General features: G+C 40.9%; 1 protein-coding gene across 4 annotated transcripts in view; it reads left to right on the top strand.

Moving 5' to 3' along the window:
• ARHGAP6 (Rho GTPase activating protein 6) overlaps positions 1 to 19313 on the top strand; it is a 490717-nt gene that overhangs the window by 438478 nt on the left and 32926 nt on the right. For all 4 annotated transcript variants that reach the window (XM_060086691.1, XM_060086692.1, XM_060086693.1 and 1 more), the window contains 5 exons: positions 927 to 1183; positions 3439 to 3634; positions 9411 to 9466; positions 12237 to 12387; positions 13405 to 13553. In XM_060086691.1, the coding sequence (XP_059942674.1) occupies positions 927 to 1183; positions 3439 to 3634; positions 9411 to 9466; positions 12237 to 12387; positions 13405 to 13553 (809 nt within the window). The remainder of the gene's footprint in view (positions 1 to 926; positions 1184 to 3438; positions 3635 to 9410; positions 9467 to 12236; positions 12388 to 13404; positions 13554 to 19313) is intronic.

A 19313-nucleotide genomic window follows, 5' to 3' on the forward strand; every position in this document is an offset into this window, starting at 1 on the left:
GATTTCTGCATTATGCTCCTTCCCCAAAATTGTCCTTACTAGAGGATTTAATCATTATATTCTGGGCTCTTCACCGGATATTCAGTGGTGAGAATCCACTTCTGCATGTGGCCAGGAGAGTGGCTTGAGTATAGATCATGAGCGTGACAGCCCTAACCCAGCAATTGGAGGAAGCATGTGGGGACAAAGAACACAAAGTAAAAAAGAACAAACTTATTCCCAAGCTGCTTGTCTGTCCCTTGAGTTGTCATTTCACATGTTGGAACCTCTTTGACTGGGAACCTCAGAGTGTAGCCACTTACCTGAATTTCAGTAATTTTGGGCATCTCTCTCTTACACACATGATAGACACAATTACAGTTATTTACGTATCTGATTCTCCACTCCCCACCTCACCCCACACTCTGAGCCCTTCAAGAGCAAGGACTGGACCTTCTGTAAGCTTTGTACTCCCCACTGCATACCTTGACACGGCACATAGTAGGTATTAGTAAGTGACAGTTGAATGAATGTATACACACAGAGTCTTCTCAGGCCTTGTAAGCTTTGGGGGCTCTTGAGACATCAATCAAAGACACATTTTGTAAAACCGTTTACTCATGAGGATGAAGTGTTCTGTTCATCCTATCAAAAAATGTCACCTTTCTCTATAAAGTTATTTCCCTTAAACATACTTGAGATACGTCGAGAAAAACTCGAGGCTTAGATTTTTAAAACCCACGCTCTTTATACATACTAGCTTTCTTTATTGAGACAGAAACTTCAGCCACTCTGACCAACTCAAAAGTCATCTCCATATATTGATGGATGAATCAGTTCTTCAGAAAACAGTCGTTTGAATTTGTCTGCCCTTTGATCTGCAACATGACTGAGAGTCTTCCCTGGTGCAGTCTTTCTGAAAGTGAATGTTTGGTTTTTGATTCCAGAGTTCATCCCACAGGCGTTTGGAATGCCCTTATCCCAAGTCATCGCAAACGACCGGGCCTATAAACTCAAGCAGGACTCACAGAGGGGCGAGCAGAAGGATGCATCCGATTTTGTGGCTTCCCTCCTCCCATTTGGAAATAAAAGGCAAAACAAAGAACTCTCAAGCAGTAACTCATCTCTCAGCTCCACCTCGGAAACACCAAATGAGTCAACGTCCCCCAGTACCCCGGAGCCAGCTCCTCGGGCCAGGAGGAGGGTGAGTTGACCAGTGTTTCCTCTGACCCTGATGTCAGGACAACGGAAGAGTTCTAAGGTTATTCTCTGAGTCTTGGCTCATGTGAAAACTGGAAATGCAGTTTGTGTCCAGGTATTTGTCAACAACCCCATTCAGGGAGAATTTGCACTGGCCCCGAGGCACCTGACACACCCCTCACAGCCTTTCCCTGACCCCTTTCAAAGATATTGGGTGCCTCTCCTTGCTTACCCGTGATATCCAGAACATTCTACAACATCACCACTGATCCTACTCTAGTGTAACCTTCTGTCATGTTACCAGAATTTCCCATGAGACTTTGAGGCTTGAGGGCAGGGCCAGGTGTTTTTGTTAATCTCTTCATCTCATCCAAGAACTATGCCTGGCCCAGTGAATTTGCTGCTGGTCTTCATAAGCACTGAGACTTTTTTTTTTACCAACGGGAACATGGAGTTTTTTCTGAAACATAACTGTAGAAACACACACACACACACACACACACACACACACACATATGTCCTCTTTCAAATCAATAGTGTAATAATATGGCACCATTTATTAAGTGAGTACTAAGTTCCAGGCACTGTGCTATTATTTGGCATTTCAAATTTCAATCCAGGAAAGCTGAGTTTCCAGGCAAATTGGTTGGTGATTAGCTGAGTCAGGTGATAAGCATCTCTGAAACTTCCTAGGTCACTGGGAGATCTCTCCTTTGCCTTTCACCTGAAGGCCCAAATCTTTGTCACCTCCAGCCATTGACTATTGCCCTAGTTAAAACCTGAGGCACGGGCTTCCCTGGTGGCGCAGTGGTTGAGAGTCTGCCTGCCGATGCAGGGGACGCGGGTTTGTGCCCCGGTCCGGGAAGATCCCACATGCCGCGGAGCAGCTGGACCGGTGAGCCATGGCCACTGAGCCTGCGCATCCGGAGCCTGTGCTCCTCAATGGGAGAGGCCACAAGTGAGAGGCCCGCGTACTGCAAATAAAAAAAAAAAAAAAAACAAAAAAAAACCTGAGGCACTTCCCAGTTAAAATCCTCAGTTCTCAATCAGCCTCCAACCTTTAGAACCTCTCCAAGACTCAGGGGCACCTGAACCACCCACCACTGTTTACAGGGATTCACTGTGTTTAAAGTTGAAGAAATGACAGCATTATGGAATATTTGAATTTGCATGACAGAATTGTTCTTCCAATCCTGGCACAGTCTCTCACACTGTTTATATAAGCCTATATGACAATGACACCAAGATGCCACATATGAGCTTTCTGAGAATCTAGAGCCCAGGCGATGGGCCTCCCAAATGCCTTCCCCTCTGGCCGGGCCTTGCTAGCAGCCAACTTCTTCCTCTATGCTTCATCAAAGGGTGGGTGGCCATACAGGCATGAGTGGTGCCCTGCACCCTTACCCTCAGCCTTTACCATTCCTAGCGTGCCAGCCCTCCTTCCACCTGTCATTACCTCATCTCTTGGCTGGGGGCTTTCTCTGATGGCCAGAGTCACCCACCCATAGAGATGACAGGCTGCAAGTAGCAAAGCATTAATCTCACCTCCCTACCCCTACCAGAACTTGTCTTTAATCAATGACTCTTGAGACTCGTGGTATAAATACCCCCAACTCCCTTACTCCTTAGCAGGAATAGCTCTGAGGTGCATGATCTACATGGTCTCCCGGGTCCCCATGGCAATTGGGCTCCAGCGGCCCACAGGCTTGTCACGGGCTTGGTGATGCTCCCTTCATTAGCTGCCTTCACTTCCCTTTCTCATTTCCCTACTTCCCTACAGCTGTCTCCTGGGACTATTCCCCTAATAAAGTTCATTGTGTCACGTCTTGGGGAAAACTAAACTAAGACTGTTTATGGAATCCTCCTATTTTAAAATCTACTTTCGAGTTTTGAATTATTATTAATTTTTTTTCACAAGAGTTCTCTGACTTTACCTCATTTGTCAAGTATGTGATTTTTTTCTTGTTTCAAGGAATGAAGTGGTTGGGTCAAAATATTTTAATTGTATGTTTGCCATCTCTTGTCTTCCATTTGGAAAAAGTTGTCTATTGTTGAAATTGTAACTGTCATTACCTTACCCTATGCTGCGGAGGTTTCCTAACCTTTTTTCCTTTCAAAATACAAACTGCACAATTAAACAGTATTATTTCGAGTGTGATTAGTAGTCGTGGGCAAAAGGATTTATTGGATGGCATTGGGGGAAGCGGTTTTTATTTTCTCCATCTGCACTCTGTGTTCACGTCTGTGTATAATTTGCAGGGTGCAATGTCAGTGGATTCTATCACCGATCTTGATGACAATCAGTCTCGACTGCTAGAAGCATTACAACTCTCCTTGCCTGCCGAAGCTCAGAATAAAAAAGAAAAAGCCAGAGATAAGAAACTCAGTCTGAATCCCATTTACAGACAGGTCCCCAGGCTGGTGGACAGCTGCTGTCAACATCTAGAAAAACATGGTAAGCAAACTTGTTTGTCAGCAGTCAAGTACTAAAGACTTTCACGTATTCAGGCATCAATCATTCAAGCACCCGATTCCAATTCTATGTTCATTTGATCAGGCTCTAGGCTGAAATTTCCTTTGCAAAGAAAATTTACAAATATGAGCGTTTGCTTAACCCCAGTAGGGCTACACAAGATTTGGGGTGGCGGGAATCAACTTGATGGTATTCAGACTCCCCAGCCCTAAATAGTCCTCAGAAGTGACCCTGGACATCAAGGAATTGAGGGGAGGGCAAGGTCTGTTGGGCTGGGACTATCCTCAGGACCCCCTTCAAACAAAGCAGAGCCACTTTTATCTTTTTTATAAATTGAGGTTACACAAGGCTTCCTTTAAAAAATAATAGTCCAGCTTCTTACAGAAAAAAAAAAGATTAGAAAACCATTCCTTAAGTGAATAGAAAATACATAGTTTGGGACAATAGGTTTCTATATTGCTCTTTGCATTTTTCTGGAAAGCTGTCCACTTAAAATTTCTTCATAGCGACCGTTTTGGAAACTCAGTTCCACTTAATATGCCGACTTTAAAACAATGTACAGTTCTTTAAAATTTTTGCTGAACTTTAGACTTTTGGGTCATCAAACAGCCATGTCTAGGATCTGAATTTGTTTGCTATAATGTTAGCATGCATTTTATGGACATGAGAAGAGTTTATAATTGCTTCTTTTTTCCAGTTTTATTGAGAAATAATTGACATACATCACTGTAATTGCTTTTTTACTATAAAAATAATGTACACATCATAATAGAGAAAAAAAGAAACAGAAAAGCAAATTCTGAGGCTATCATATAGACATAACTACTCTTAACATTCTCATCTATTTCTTTCTAATAAAAGTGGGACTTTGTAAAAATTACTAGGATATGTCCAGGTCTCTTAATCAATTCATTATATATGGAAATCACTAGATAACATATGGGTGACTTAATATAATTAATATGTATTGAAACTTTGTTTATACAAAATTTTAATGTGTATATTTATGTGTATGAGTGTACATTCTTATCTGACTCTTCTCCTTGGAAAGTAAACTGGACATCAATAAAAATATCTTAGAGGGCTTCCCTGGTGGCGCAGTGGTTGAGAGTCCGCCTGCCGATGCAGGGGACACGGGTTCGTGCCCCGGTCCGGGAGGATCCCACATGCCGCGGAGCGGCTGGGCCTGTGAGCCATGGCCACTGAGCCTGCGCGTCCGGAGCCTGTGCTCCGCAATGGGAGAGGCCACAACAGTGAGAGGCCCATGTACAGAAAAAAAAAAAAAAAAAAAAAAAAAAATCTTAGACATTTTGAATTCCCAATACTTAGTATCATGATAACACAATGTAAATGTTTCAATCAGTATTACTTGAACAGAATTATTTTTCAAAATAGCTTAGCAACTAAAGAGTTCTTTAGTTGCTTTTAACACCTAAAGAATTTACATGAATATTTAAATTCAGCCTAAACTTTACTACGAGGTAGGAAAAGCGACTCATACTTTTATAACTATAATTTTTCCCTATAAAGAATGTAGAGTGAACTGTAGCACTCTAAAGAATTCTAAATGAGAAAATTCTACTCTAACCATGGAAAAATGCAGTGCCAGGTTGAGTAACTGCTTTTGTGAAAGAAAACTTGGCATGTCTTTGTATTTTCTTTTTGAAAACAAATTTTCATGAATTATAATTTGTAAAATAGCATTTCCTTTAAGATTACTAAAAAACAGGGAAGTTCACTTTTTGTGGGGAGTGTGGGGGAAATAGTTACAATGCAGTTTAGGGCCTAAAGGAAAGAAGATAACCTACATGATCTTTCAAGGCCCTGATTCTGTTCCGAGTTTCCATGATGTTTAGACCAAATGGCTCTGGAAAAATAAGAGATAGGTCCACATTCAAACAGATATTAATCTTGGTCCCTTTAAACCAATGAAAAAAGAGCAAATTTCAAAGACAATTCTTTTGTAAGACTTTATTTGCCAGTGTTTGAAATGGGTAGCAGAGAGTTTGATTCACTTTAGCTTTATAGACGTTTGTCAAAGACCTTTTCATTCTCTCCCAAATTGGTCTTGGACACACACACACAAAAAAACAAAACAAAACAAAACAGAGAGAGAGAGAGAAACAAACAAAAACAATTGGTCTTGGACAGTTATCTTGACTCCATCTATGTATTCGTGTACCCCACCCTTCCTCACTTTTACTTCACCCAAATGCTTTCTCCACTATTAGGCCAAAATTCCTTAAGCATCCTTAATTTCCCCGAAGCACACATTTCAAACAAAAACAACAACAACAACAACAAAAAACCAGACAATATAACAAAGAGTCAAACTCTCTTCTGCTTAAAGGATTTAGGCTAATTTTAGGGTGGGGCCTTCTGCTTATTATGCCTGCCCTCATTACTTGAATTCCCTAAGCCTGAGATTCAGGTGCCCTGGTTCTCCTTTCCATTTCAGCTTCTGACAAAAAGGAGAGAAAGGTGATCATATCCATTTCTGGCACAGGGTACAGCAAAGTCACATTTCTTTGCCAGATCTATGCCTTTTTTGATGGACACCTGTTTTTATCAGTGACTGTCTCAAGTCAAGGTTGCTGAATGCCTAGATTGTATCTTCTCTTTGAGGAAAATGACTCTAAGGCTTATGTCAGAGAATGGCATTGGCTGTCTGAAGGCTGTCATCGGCTCAACCTAAAATTAATTAATTAATTAACTAATTAATTAATTTAAAAAACTTAAAACAGGTTATAATCCATTGATACATAGGAATTATAGCAATCAATCACTAGCTAGTTATTTTTTTTATTTTTATTTTTTTGCAGTACGCGGGCCTCTCACTGTTGTGGCCTCTCCCGCTGCGGAGCACAGGCTCCAGGCGCGAAGGCCCAGCGGCCATGGCTCACGGGCCCAGCCGCTCCGCGGCATGTGGCATCTTCCCGGACCAGGGCATGAACCCGTGTCCCCTGCATCGACAGGCAGACTCCCAACCACTGCGCCACCAGGGAAGCCCCACTAGCTAGTTATTTTTGAAATCACAGTCACTTTTACTGAGTGGAAAAATACTATAATTTAGGAAATAATGACACAGAAATGGACATTTCTGAACAGAACGGAGGACTTCAGGCAAAGGAATAGTCCCACCTGGGAAGAAAGTGCCCTTATGTGATATCTCACTTATGTAGAAATTTCAACCATTTGGAAACCATCGGACCAACAAGAAAATAAATGCAGCCAAAATTAAAATTGCTGAGACCTACTATTATATTACAGTTTTCTGTTTTGCACAAAAAGCCTCATTTCGTTCAGTTAGGACCTATATCTCTATATATAATAGTAGATGCCAGATACAATTCTAAGTATTTTAATATACATTAATTAATTGAATCACTGAACAACTTTTGAGGTGGATAGTTATTATGCTCATTTTGTAGATGAAGAAATATAATTCTGTATTTGATTCTAATACCTTGATTATCCTGTTTTCAAGCTCCCAGAGAGGTAGAAGCAATAAATTAGGCTGGGGGTTGGACTCAGTTATAAGGCAGATGAATTGATGGCAGCAACAAGGAAGGCACACAAGTCTTTTGAGAATAGATGCAAAGCAAAATTCCACCCAAGTGCAAAGCACCAAGACGTACTTATGCAAGTCAGCAATAACTAGCCTCTCAGCATGATTCTCTCAAGTTATTCTGGAAATTCAGGATAACACTCATAAGATATAAAAGTGATAAATGGGATATTTATGGATATTATCATTTCTAACTGAAAAATTCTAGAAAACCAACTTTAAAAGTCTTATACACAATACACAATGTGGCAAGACCATAAAATAAATATACAAAAAGATATCCATGTCTTATATAAGAGCAATAATAGGTTATGTACTATAACAATAAAATAATTCATTTATATTAATATCAAACGTATAGTTACCTAGAATATCTGTAATAAGAAGTAAGAAACTTCTGTGACAAAAACTGCAAAGCTTTACCAAGAAATATTAAGAAATTAAGAAATAAATTAAGATATCTACTTTGTTTCTGGATGGAAAGAAATAATGTTGTAAAGATTTCAATTCTTTCCAATATAATTAAATATTGGACTAGTCAGAACTCTTTCCGTGGCAAGGGAGAAGAACCCAGATAAAAGCAGATTAAGCAAAGCAGCCCCCCAAATTCCCATTTACATACTGGAAGTATGAATATTATATCTAGATTCAGGAACAGGTAGATTCAGGATGCAAATGATGCCATGAGAGCATGAGTCTGATTGCTGGAGTGTTGACTATGTTTCATGGTCTGTTGACTCCCACTCCAGCTTTCTTCATGTGGCTACAAGCCACCACTAGCAGCTACAATCTGGCATTACCCTTGTAACTGATTATCCCAAATGAAGAGAAAATGAGCCACCAATGAAACACTAAATGTAGACGATGATCATCAATGGCAGTGATTAATGGCTTGCATAGGAAAGGAGAGTCATTCAGACACTCTGTGCCGCTTTAAGGAAGTGCATAATACCTCTGGTGAAGTCTTCTTGCCCCCAAATTCAAACCTGAATCAGAGAAAACACTGGCTCTAACTATGTCTTTAGAGGAAATAAAGGGGAGAAAGGGACCCATAAATGACACCACAGAGTGTCTACATCCAGGCAGTGGGAAAATCTCCAGTGGGAAATCAATGCTATTTCTTCATCAATCCAATTACGAGGAAATCATATAAACAGAGAGGGGGAAACAAACACATTAAGAGACTACAAGGCACGCCAGCCTATCACAGTTTGTGAACCTTATGTGAATGTTGACTGGATATTTAATGATATTAAGGAACTATTGTTGAAATTTCTAATTTGTGATCGATTATGTTTAAGAGACCTAATTTTTTAGAGCAAGGTTTCTCAACCTTGGCACTACTGACATTTGGGGCTGGATAACTCTTTTTCATGCATTGGCCCCATAATCCCACTTCTACAACATGATCTTAAGAGAATCAGAAATGTAAACTGAGACCTATGTACAAAGTTGTTCCTAATCGGGCTAGTTATGGTATCAAAGCAAGTGCATATATGTTGTGGGGAGCTATATTGTCATTCAGAGGAGGATATGAAGTGAATTGTGGCACATTCATGCAATAGAGTATTTTGCATCCATTTTAAATGACCTTGATGCAGAATTTTTACTGGCATAAAAAATTCTTGTGGCATAATATTGAGTAAAAGCAGCAGCATTCTACCCCCCATATTTTTTTTCATGGGGAAAAGACTGGATAGAAATAAACCAAAATATTAAGTCATTACTTCTGCATCAGGTATTTTTTAAAGTATATTATTTTTTGTATTTTTCTGCACCTTATAGATTTTCTTTAATAAGTACCTGTTTTAATTATGATCAGTAAAACAAGAAATATCTATCTTAAAATTGATAAAGGGCTGGAAATTCATAGAAAATTCATGTTTAGAATGATGAAGAAAATGTTACATTATTTTTTTCATATGGAGAAAGTGTGGAAATACATAATAACACAAGAACATTTTTTCATCAGAAACATTTACCGTACAATGATCCTGGTACTTTTGGGGCTAACCTCTAGATACCTGGTGAATCTAGCGTGGGATAAATAAGCATTAGTGCACGCTGTCAAGTTACTATATTGCCCTGCATGTTGCAGCGTGGTGCTGGCATTCCCTTTTATATCTATTTTGATTTCCTCCAGTTTCAAGCCACAAAACAGGACTGATGATTTTGTTTGCTTATTTGCAGGCCTCCAGACAGTGGGGATATTCCGAGTTGGAAGCTCAAAAAAGAGAGTGAGACAAGTAAGTGAAAAGTGAAGATTATATTGTACGTTTCACCTGACTTTTAGTTGAATTACGTCATATAAAGTTCAAGCTCATGCAAATTCATTTCTGAATATCTTTTATGTACCCTCCCACCTATTAGAGTATAATTGAGTCCCAAGAAGTAAAAAGCAACAACTCAGAATCTCAGAAAGTTTGTGAAAGAGTTAGGTTCATACAGCTGAAAGCAAAACATCTGGACGTGCCCACAGCATGTACAGCCAAATGAAACTAATTTATAAACATCTTATTGACACTGTAAATGTAGGAGATTCGGAGAGTACCTGATCAGTAAGTGATAATAAATAGAAAACAATTGTACAGCACCCATTTTTACTAAAATGCGATATGAGTAATGCCATTAATATCTCTTCTTTTAAAATACTATGTTTATAGCTTTACTTTCTCAAAAATAAATAATTCGTATTACTTTTCCATGGTACCATTGATTCCCCAATTCATTTTCCATGTGGGGACTGTACCCCTCAGTTTCCTTCTGCACTTTGCAGCATTCTTGCAAACGAAGTTTGATATGAGAGCTTCAGGAATAGGCTCCTATGATCAGGCAGGCTTCATAAAAGGCAAACCATCCTTTGAGAAAAGAATTCATTTGTTGGCTAAAAGAAAATTAAAATGTTATTTTCCCTCTGTTGGTGCCAACAGAAAGAAGTAAGGAACCCAGCAATTCAAAAATGAAGCCAAATGAAAATAATTTTTAGTTGGATGAAGCTGAAGAAACGATATTTGTTCATATTATTGAAACTAACTGAAATAAATGTCTCCTCATAATGTCTTTCTTTTTTTGTCAAGACAAAAGGGGTTTTCAAAAGAAGTGTGTTTTCTGTTTGGTTGGTTGGTTGGTTTTATTTGTAATAGTCGCATAAGATACTATTGAACATTTAACATTTCACAATAGGATTAGCAGGAAGAAAGTTAGCATAGTAATAACATTTCTTAGGCCTCTCACCTGTGCAGAATTGCAGAATATTTTCATCAACGTTATCTCGTTGAATCTGCCCACCGGCTGGGAGACAAGCTCCTTTCACCCACTTCTTCTGAGGCTTAGAGAGATTAAGCAATTTAATTCAAGATCACACAGTTTAGACCAAGCTCTTCCCACAATCCGTTCTTTCTGCATGTGTGTGTGTGTGCGCGTGCATGTGCACTCAGAAGGAAAACATGGTGTCTTTAGATGATCACAATGAGGATTGGTGCTGATGGAAGCCTTCTGCATTCTGGCTGCCCGATGCACGCTAAGGATGAGTTGCCTGGAATTGATGTGCGATTCGGGACAGTAACAGGCATTCTTGTCAGGTGGCGGGGTGGCTAGTGACAGAAATTATTCCTCAGTTATATCTGGATCCACTAAAAGGAAAACCTTTGCATGGAGATTTACGGAAGGATTCTCAAAAATATGTATAGAATTAGTGGTTAGATTTCAATTGTGAAATAGGCCCTAACTCACCATTTGATCTTGTTATATTACTTCTTAGCATCCTACACTTTTTCTTAAGAACAATTGTCACAGTATAAAGAGCTACTTAATCATTGCTGGGATTACTAATTTATCACCTGTCTGTCAGCCTGAGAGCTGGAGGTCGGGGAGGGCTTTACCTCTTTACTCATCACCGTACTTTGAGGAACTGTAACAAGGCCTGGTATTTAAGTGTGCAGTACATCTTTGTTGAATGAATGGATGAATGAATGACATAGCAAATGAACACTTACAGAAGTTTATTGCCTAGAGTACATTCATGAACTCACAAAATTATTTTAACAGCAGGGAACAAGCAATATCTAAGAGAAGTTGAGCTGTCGGAAATGAAAATAGGGTGTAGAGTTATGACTCCCTTCTTGCTATTGTGTTTTCCTACTGTTATAAACGCTAAAGGACTGAGTATAATGATGAAAGCAGGAAATCTTCTTGGCAAATGTTAATAAGGCTACTTTGGCAAATCTAAGGCAGATTTTACTTAGTTATTGTCATCTTTCAAGGCTTAGTCACAAATGGTTTATCAGGGGTTTTTTTTGTGTGTGTGTGGTACGCGGGCCTCTCACCGTTGTGGCCTCTCACGTTGCGGAGCACAGGCTCCGGACACGCAGGCTCAGCGGCCATGGCTCACGGGCCCAGCCGCTCCGTGGCATGTGGGATCCTCCCGGACAGGGGCACGAACCCGTGTCCCCTGCATCGGCAGGCGGACTCTCAACCACTGCGCCACCAGGGAAGCCCCTATCAGGGTTTTTAATTTCATTGTTTGCAGAAATATCTCTTTGCTTTCTTGTCGAGTATTTCTGGAAAATGTCAAAATTCCAACATGGTAAATTTGCTGACATGCAAAACCACTGTATAATAGATTAATTCCTCCCTCCCACAGTTAGAATTGACCTAACCCCTTAGCTCTTCCTCCCAACCTTCTGGATGTCATTATCAAGCCCTTCTGCTTGCATCATTAACAGTAAACCCACAGATACTTTTATTTAATAATTCATTTCAAATATATATATGTATATATATATATATATATATATATATATATATATATATATATACACACACACACACATACATATATTCATGGCTGGGTTTGCATAGACTCTGTAGATCAAGGCGACATGTTGTTTGCTCCTGCTTCTTGGGGTCTTGGTAAACTTAATACCAGATGCTGCATGTCATAGCACTTCTTTTGCTGGGCGCTGAACATTGAGGTATGGTATTCTGAGACTGCCACTTGAACCGTTGTCTTTGCAGTTACGTGAGGAATTTGACCGTGGTGTTGACGTGTCCCTGGAGGAAGAGCACAGCGTTCATGACGTGGCTGCCTTGTTGAAGGAGTTCCTGAGGGACATGCCGGACCCCCTTCTCACCAGGGAGCTGTACACAGCTTTCATCAATACCCTCTGTGCGTAATCCAGTCATTTGTAGGAATGGGTTCCTGGGTGACTGGGATGTCCCACTCATTCATCAGAACCTTATGCATGTGTTTTCTAATAGCTTTTTTTTTTGCCCTTATTTATCAGTCTCTAATGAGCGGGCTATTTGGGGAATTTTCTGAGATTTACCCTGGGGAGAATTAGCAAGTAGAAGGTTGCAATAAAACAAATGGAAGTAGCCAAGAAAAATTTGGGATGCCTTCAAAGGACTCTAGGACAGTAGAAATTGCTATAAGTTGATGCTTTGGAGGAACAGAGAGAGTTCACATTGAGTCTGTGCCTAAAAATGAGTTTGCATTTCTGGAACCTAGAGTGAGAAAGCGGGGGCAGGAAACGTTCCAGGGAAAGCAGGATGGCATAGCCCAATGTCAGTACTTTCAATGTGGCTGCTTCAGGGCTAGAGACACAGATCCCACAGTGGAGAAAAGGATGGGGAGAGGGAAGAGGAACAACCAGAAGTGTTTCAGCCTCCATGAAATTTTTCATCCATGCTGCAGTTAAGATAGGATCACAAAAGAGAGAGAAGACACTGACATTGGGCCGTGTCTTGGTTATTGCCAACAAAAAGTCTACCTCTTATACATTGCTCAACAGACAAGGGCCTCAAATGTGTTCTAAACTCAAATTTAAGAACATTCACAGATTCTCAGTCATTGTTAGCAAATAGTTAACAACCATGAAAGACTGTGATCCATAAAGTATGTGATGATTTATACCAGGGGAAGGAGGGAGAAGAAAGTAAGGGACATGAAGTTACCTTTCTAACCTGGATTATAATGATTTCTCTGGATGTTACATTTTCCCAGGTCGAATTTATCTTTCTGTCCGTCATAGAACCTTACTGTTAAATTGCTAAAGCAATGGGAGAGTGGGTGAAGGAATGAAATGGGACTTGCCTTGCTAGTCCCTTTCTGAAGGCCATTGAGCCTGAAGGGCATGACTTCCCCCTTTGACTCACTTGGAGCGCCTCTCTTTGCCTTGCTTAGTGTTGGAGCCTGAGGAACAGCTGGGCACCTTGCAGCTCCTCATCTACCTTCTACCTCCTTGCAATTGCGACACGCTTCACCGGCTGCTGCAGTTTCTCTCCATCGTGGCCAGGCATGCTGAGGACAACGTCAGCAAAGACGGGCAAGAGGTGCGCCCCCCACCGCCACCGCGACAGATGCTCTCATTCTTCCTTTTTCCCGTTTTAGAAGGGAGAGCTCAAAAATAATACAAATGCGTGTCTGTGCAAAACAGAAACAGGCTCACAGACATAGAAAACAAACGTGCGGTTACTGAACGGGAGACGGATGGGGGGAGGGATGAATTAGGGTAGTGGGATTAACAGATACAAACGACTGTACATAAAGTAGATGCGCAACAAGGATATAGCGTGTAGCACAGGCAATTATGCCCACTGTCTTGTAATGTCTTGTAATAACCTATAATGGGATATAATCTGTAAAAATACTGAATCACTATGCTATACACCTGAAACTAATGCAGTATTGTAAATCAACTATACTTCAACTTTTTTTTTTTTAAAAAAAAGACAGAGCTACCAATTTGGTCAGATGTCTCACCTGGAGAAAATGAAGCTTCCCTTTCCTGGCCTATGTGTCTATGTAGGAAGAGAACTAATGCAGGCTTTTTGTTCCCCCCTCTGGAGGGACCATTCCTAAGAGCGCATTGGCCATTAACTTCCTTGTATGTTTCAAGGACACTTCCAAATGAGGCTGTCATTTTCCATGATGATGCTTTACTCAAGACCCTGAATTTCCATTTGTGTAAAGGAGACGAACATGAGCTACAGAGGTGCTTATGAGCATGAGAAAAATGGAGTAATGCAGGTGGGGGGAGATGGCTGTCCTTGTAACTCATTTGATCTGCTTCTTTAACTTGAAGCCCAGATATGATGTCACCTCTTCATTCTTCCATTTTATTCTGGAGCACCCATGTGTCCTATGGCTAGAAGTCTAGGATCTTCCTTTTTAGAGGTCCTTTCTCTCCTTCAACCCTCCCCCCAAAATAGGGACTGGCTCAGTGCAATGGAGGGTGGATCCTGCTTCAAAACCAGGTGGAGAAAGAACTGAAAAGTCAGATCTCTTGACTGTTGCCATGTATCTCAATGCCACATGGTACCAACTGCTAAAGACAGGTTCTGCACAGACCTCTGGACCCTTTGGGGATGTTCTTGTTGGACCTGGCCCCCCATCTGAGGTCCTGGGCTCTGGTTCTCTTTGGTCATACTCCTGTGCTTCAAGGTGTTTTCCAGTTTCTCCCTTGGACAATTTTAAGTGACCTATTGGCAAGCAACCTATTTAATCTTTACCTTAACAAGAGATCTGTTTCCCTTCTTGAAACCATGCAGTCCTACTTCTCCCTGACCTTGGATTCCCCAGGAGATCTCAGACCCTTTAATATGTTAACATGCCTTGTAAATCAACAAGGAGTCAAAGGCATTCCAAGCTTACTTATCCCAGAAGCTTTTATTTTAAATCCTGTTAAGCAGAACACAGCTGTGTTGTGGATTCATTTCTGCGTTTGTCAGATTTCTTTCCCAAAGGCCATGGTCATATGTATTTTTTTCCAGAAAGGCAGTTCTCCCTTTCTTATCCTCATCCTCCCTACCAATGTGAGAATGGAACTTTCTTGAGTTATCCATTTATCTCTATAGCAGTTATTAGTGAAACCTCTGCTGGCTTCAGGTTTCACAATATGGCACTGCCACCTTCTTTCAGCAGACACAGCTCTTCAAAGGATATACTGTAATTCTCATAATTGTTAAGTAGTTATATTACCCGTCTGGGTGTCAGCCTTTATTGACTATAGATATAAGAGAAGCTGTAGAATCATCTGCCTAATCATTGGGTCAAGACAGAGCCCTGTCTGGGTTCCTAGGTATGTCAGTTGCCTCTCTGACGTTTCTTAAGTACTATGTGAGAAGAAAGTCAGGTCTTAGGTGATTAAGAAGGCATTGAGGAAAGCAAAATGTCCAGTTGAACTCACTCGTGCCTTTTAAAAATCATTTGCAGACATTCTTTTGGTCCAAATGCTGAACAAGACTGCATTGCCTATGGCAAAGAGGAGAAAATATTCTTGGATAGGTACCAATGGAACTTAGCATGCCGGAACACTAGCTGCCATTTATGTCTCTCCTACCATGTGCCAGCCGTGTGCTTGGGCCTTTATACATATATTATAGCTAATCCTCCATTGAGCAAGAGAGAGATTGTCGTCCCTGTGTTTCCGAGGTGGAAACTGAGGGCTGGAGGGGTTACGTAACTTACCCAGTGTTCCCCAGGGAGCCTCCACTTAACGCTTGTGCAAGTTGTGCATTTGTGCATTCATGACTCTGGGCGAGGTGCCATGTCCCCCATAGTCAGTGCAGATTTGCAGAGATATTAGGACAATATCCCAGCAGATGGCAGTAAAATATCTTGAGGAAGGTTCGGTCCCTTGACTAGCAAAGTCCCAGCTGTGCCTCAAACCCAAACCAGTCTGACTTATGGAGAACAGAAATATAGAATAGCAAGTAGGAAGAAACAACTCTGCTGGGGGTCTAGCTCACAGTTTCCCGGCCTCCATACGATTGACCCTTGGGACCAGGTAATTCTGTGTTGTGTGGGTGCCCTGTGCATTGTGGGATGCTTAGCAGCATGCCTGGCCTCTACTCACTTGATGCCAGTAGCAGCTCCCCCCAGCCCATAATGCTGCCCCAGTTGTGACAGCTGAAAGTGTCTCTAAACATGGCCAGGTTTTCCCGGGAAGGAGGGGAAGTTCAAAGTCACCCCTGGGTGAGAACACTTAGCTTTACAACTCACTGATCATGTGTTCTTGGACAAATCTACTAATCTTCCTAAACCTGGGTTTCCTTCTCTGAACTTTGGAGATAAAATTTCTTCAACTGGCACTGCACAGTCATTGAGAAAACTAGTTTATTACAAGGAATATAAAAATATTCTGGTAACAGCAAAGTTGTACGGGAAGCAAGAGATGACAAAGGTTTCTAGACATCCTTGACCTAAACCTTGAATCAAAACGAAGGACTAGTAACCAAAAATTAAAGCAACAGGGGAAATACGAGGAGAGCACTGCTTCCGTGAAATGGTTAGAGGTTACAGGAAAACAAGTAACTCACACAGCCATCTTGGACTAGAGTTAAGGCTGCAGTGTGGGAAAGTACTGATGAGGTCAGAGGGGAAATTGGACTATGTTCCCAGAGTACTGAATGCCTTTGTCAGGGGAAGGTGGCTGATTCTTTTAAGCCATGAATCTTCGGAAGGATTCAACTAAGGTGATATAATCCGTGTTTTAGATTGGTTAGAGACAGGAGGAGGGTGAGTTAGAAAGGTTTTGTAGGAATAGCAATATGGGAGACAGCAATTCACATTATAAATGTTTCCGTGTAAGAATGGCCTTGGTATTTGAACCACGTATGTTCTGAGCGCCTACTCTCTGTTCCTCTAAGCAAGTGAGCATTGTTCAGGAATTTTCTAATTACCGTTCCCAGGATGCTGTGGCATCTAGGAGGTGGAGGGGGGAAAAACACAAGGCAAATATAGAATTAGAGAACACAACGCAGAGTCACTGCAGAACTTCAGAAAAGTGATGAACGTGGAGCAGAAAAGTTAGGAATGGCTTTGTGCGGGAGATTGAACTTAAACTACATATCAAAGGGTGTGTCGGTATTGAGTAAGTGGACCGCATAAGCATGGCATAGGGATGGGAATTAGCTGAAAACCCCTTCTGGTAGAAGTGAAAAGGGGAGGGAGAGGAACGAGAGAGAGGTTTTTTGCTCACGATTTTTTAAGTTGGTCTGGCATGAGCAGGTGAAGAATTCAGAGTGGGCAGATTGGAGTGAGACAAAAATTCAATTGTCAAATATAATCAAGAAACAAAGAGTTTTTCAAGTTTCTCTCTTACCTATTTGTTAGTTTGTGCTAGATGTGTTACGTATCTGTTGGGTAGTTATTATGGGCTGCAACAGGAAGAAAACTGAATCAGAGTGTCAAGGAGCTTGGAGGCTCACCCAGGCTCTGCCAGCACCTTGCTATGTGACCTTGTTTTTGTAAAATAGAGGAAGAGGACGGAAAACAGAGTTGGGGTAGGGGAAGGTCTGAGCTTCCTCCTCTATAAAATGAATGTAATATTTCTTTTCTAATAAGTGCTTAAACTTCAATGCATCACTAACTAATGAGATCTTAAAGATGTCTAAAAGAAAGACATTGAGAAAAATTGACTAGTCGGTGAATGCCTTTGGAGGGGAAAATAGTGGTATTTTATTGAATATTTTTGCTATCTTGTGTTTGGTTTGTTTTATTCCTTTTTTTTTTTTTTTTTTAGTTTGCTATTTGCTTTGCTCCTTAGGGGAAAAGAGAAATTCCCAAATGTAAGAAAGATTTCATTTCCTCTAGAAAGACTATTGCAGGGACATCATTGAAACCTCTTGAGCAGTGGTTTTTCAGGTTGTCTAAGAACCCCCCAGCATGGCATGGAATATGTGGTGTGAATGTACACTTTTTTCGGAGAGAGTCCATAGCTGGCCTCCAGTTCTTCAAAGAGTCTATGAGGCAAAAAGAAGTTATGAACCACCGACACAAGGCCGGGATTACTGACCTTTGATGAGGTGCATGCCTCTAGCAAGTGCGAGTTTGGCTTTGGAACTGTAGCAGGACCCGTGCCTCGCTCCCCTCACCCTGGTCCCGGCCCGGCTTTGGAGCCAGTGTTCCCACATCCCCACTATGCCAGCTCTGCCAGCAAGAGTGCGCGGCGGGGGGCTGCCTGGAGCCCGGCTCTGGGCACCACTTCCCTCGTCTGTAATATAAGGATGACAGCAGCAGCGGCTCCTGAAGCATATAGTGAGAGGGAATTGAAACAGCCTGTGGAAAGCCTCTAGCCCAGTGAGTCTACACGCTAAACTTTAAAAAAAAGTTTTATTTTATTGAAGTATAGCTCATTTACAATGTTGTGTTAATTTCTGCTGTACAGCAAAGTGATTCAGTTATATATGTGTATATATATGTATATATTCTTTTTCATATTCTTTTCCATTATGGTTTATCCCAGGATATTGAATATTGTTCCCTGTGCTCTACAGTAGGACTTTGTTGTTTATCCATTCGCTATATAATAGTTTGCATCTGCTAGTCTCAAATTCCCAGTCTATCCCTCCCCCACCTACATGCTAAACTTTTAATATCAGTAAATGTGAGCGCTTCATATTTGGATCAGAAATGATCTAGGATGCTTATTTAGTAGAGATAAATGTTTTCCTGTTAACATTTGGAAACATAACACTGGCTGACAATTAAATAATGAACCAAGCCCAAGTACACATTATATTGTGCACTCTTGGGCAGTCATAGAGATAGATGATAGATAGAGAGATGATAGATAGATAGGTATGCTGAAACTTGAGGGGTAAGGGTAGAAGCCACCTGTGAGCAAGTCTCCTTTCCAGATTAAAAAACAATCAAATAAAACCAAAATGAAACAAAAAGGTGTTAACACACCACAGCAGTGTGGTCTGCAGCTGGAATCTCTGTGCAGTTTTACAGAGGGATTGTATTGCATTCCCAGAATAGCAACAGGAGAAGGAGAGCGGAAACAGAGTTCTGGGTTGTCCTTGTACTAAACATTCTTTTCAAAGAAAACAGAATCTTCCATTTGATCATGTTTTTTTTTTAAAAATGAGAAAACCCTGATATACTCCAAACGCCTCTGAGTTCTAAAGGGATGAATTTGAAAATGGTGCATATTTGATTTTATCCTCAGCCATGAATTTCCAGGAAGAGAAATGAAAAATAACATGAAAACTTGTCAAGTTTTGTATCAGTGAAATGAAACAAAGAAAAAACATAATTGAACAGTTGTACATTAAGGGCACTTTCTTGAAAATTCCCAGTGTTTA

The sequence above is a fragment of the Mesoplodon densirostris genome, chromosome X (assembly GCF_025265405.1).
Source record: "Mesoplodon densirostris isolate mMesDen1 chromosome X, mMesDen1 primary haplotype, whole genome shotgun sequence".
In the NCBI taxonomy this organism is placed as follows: Eukaryota; Metazoa; Chordata; class Mammalia; order Artiodactyla; family Ziphiidae; genus Mesoplodon; species Mesoplodon densirostris.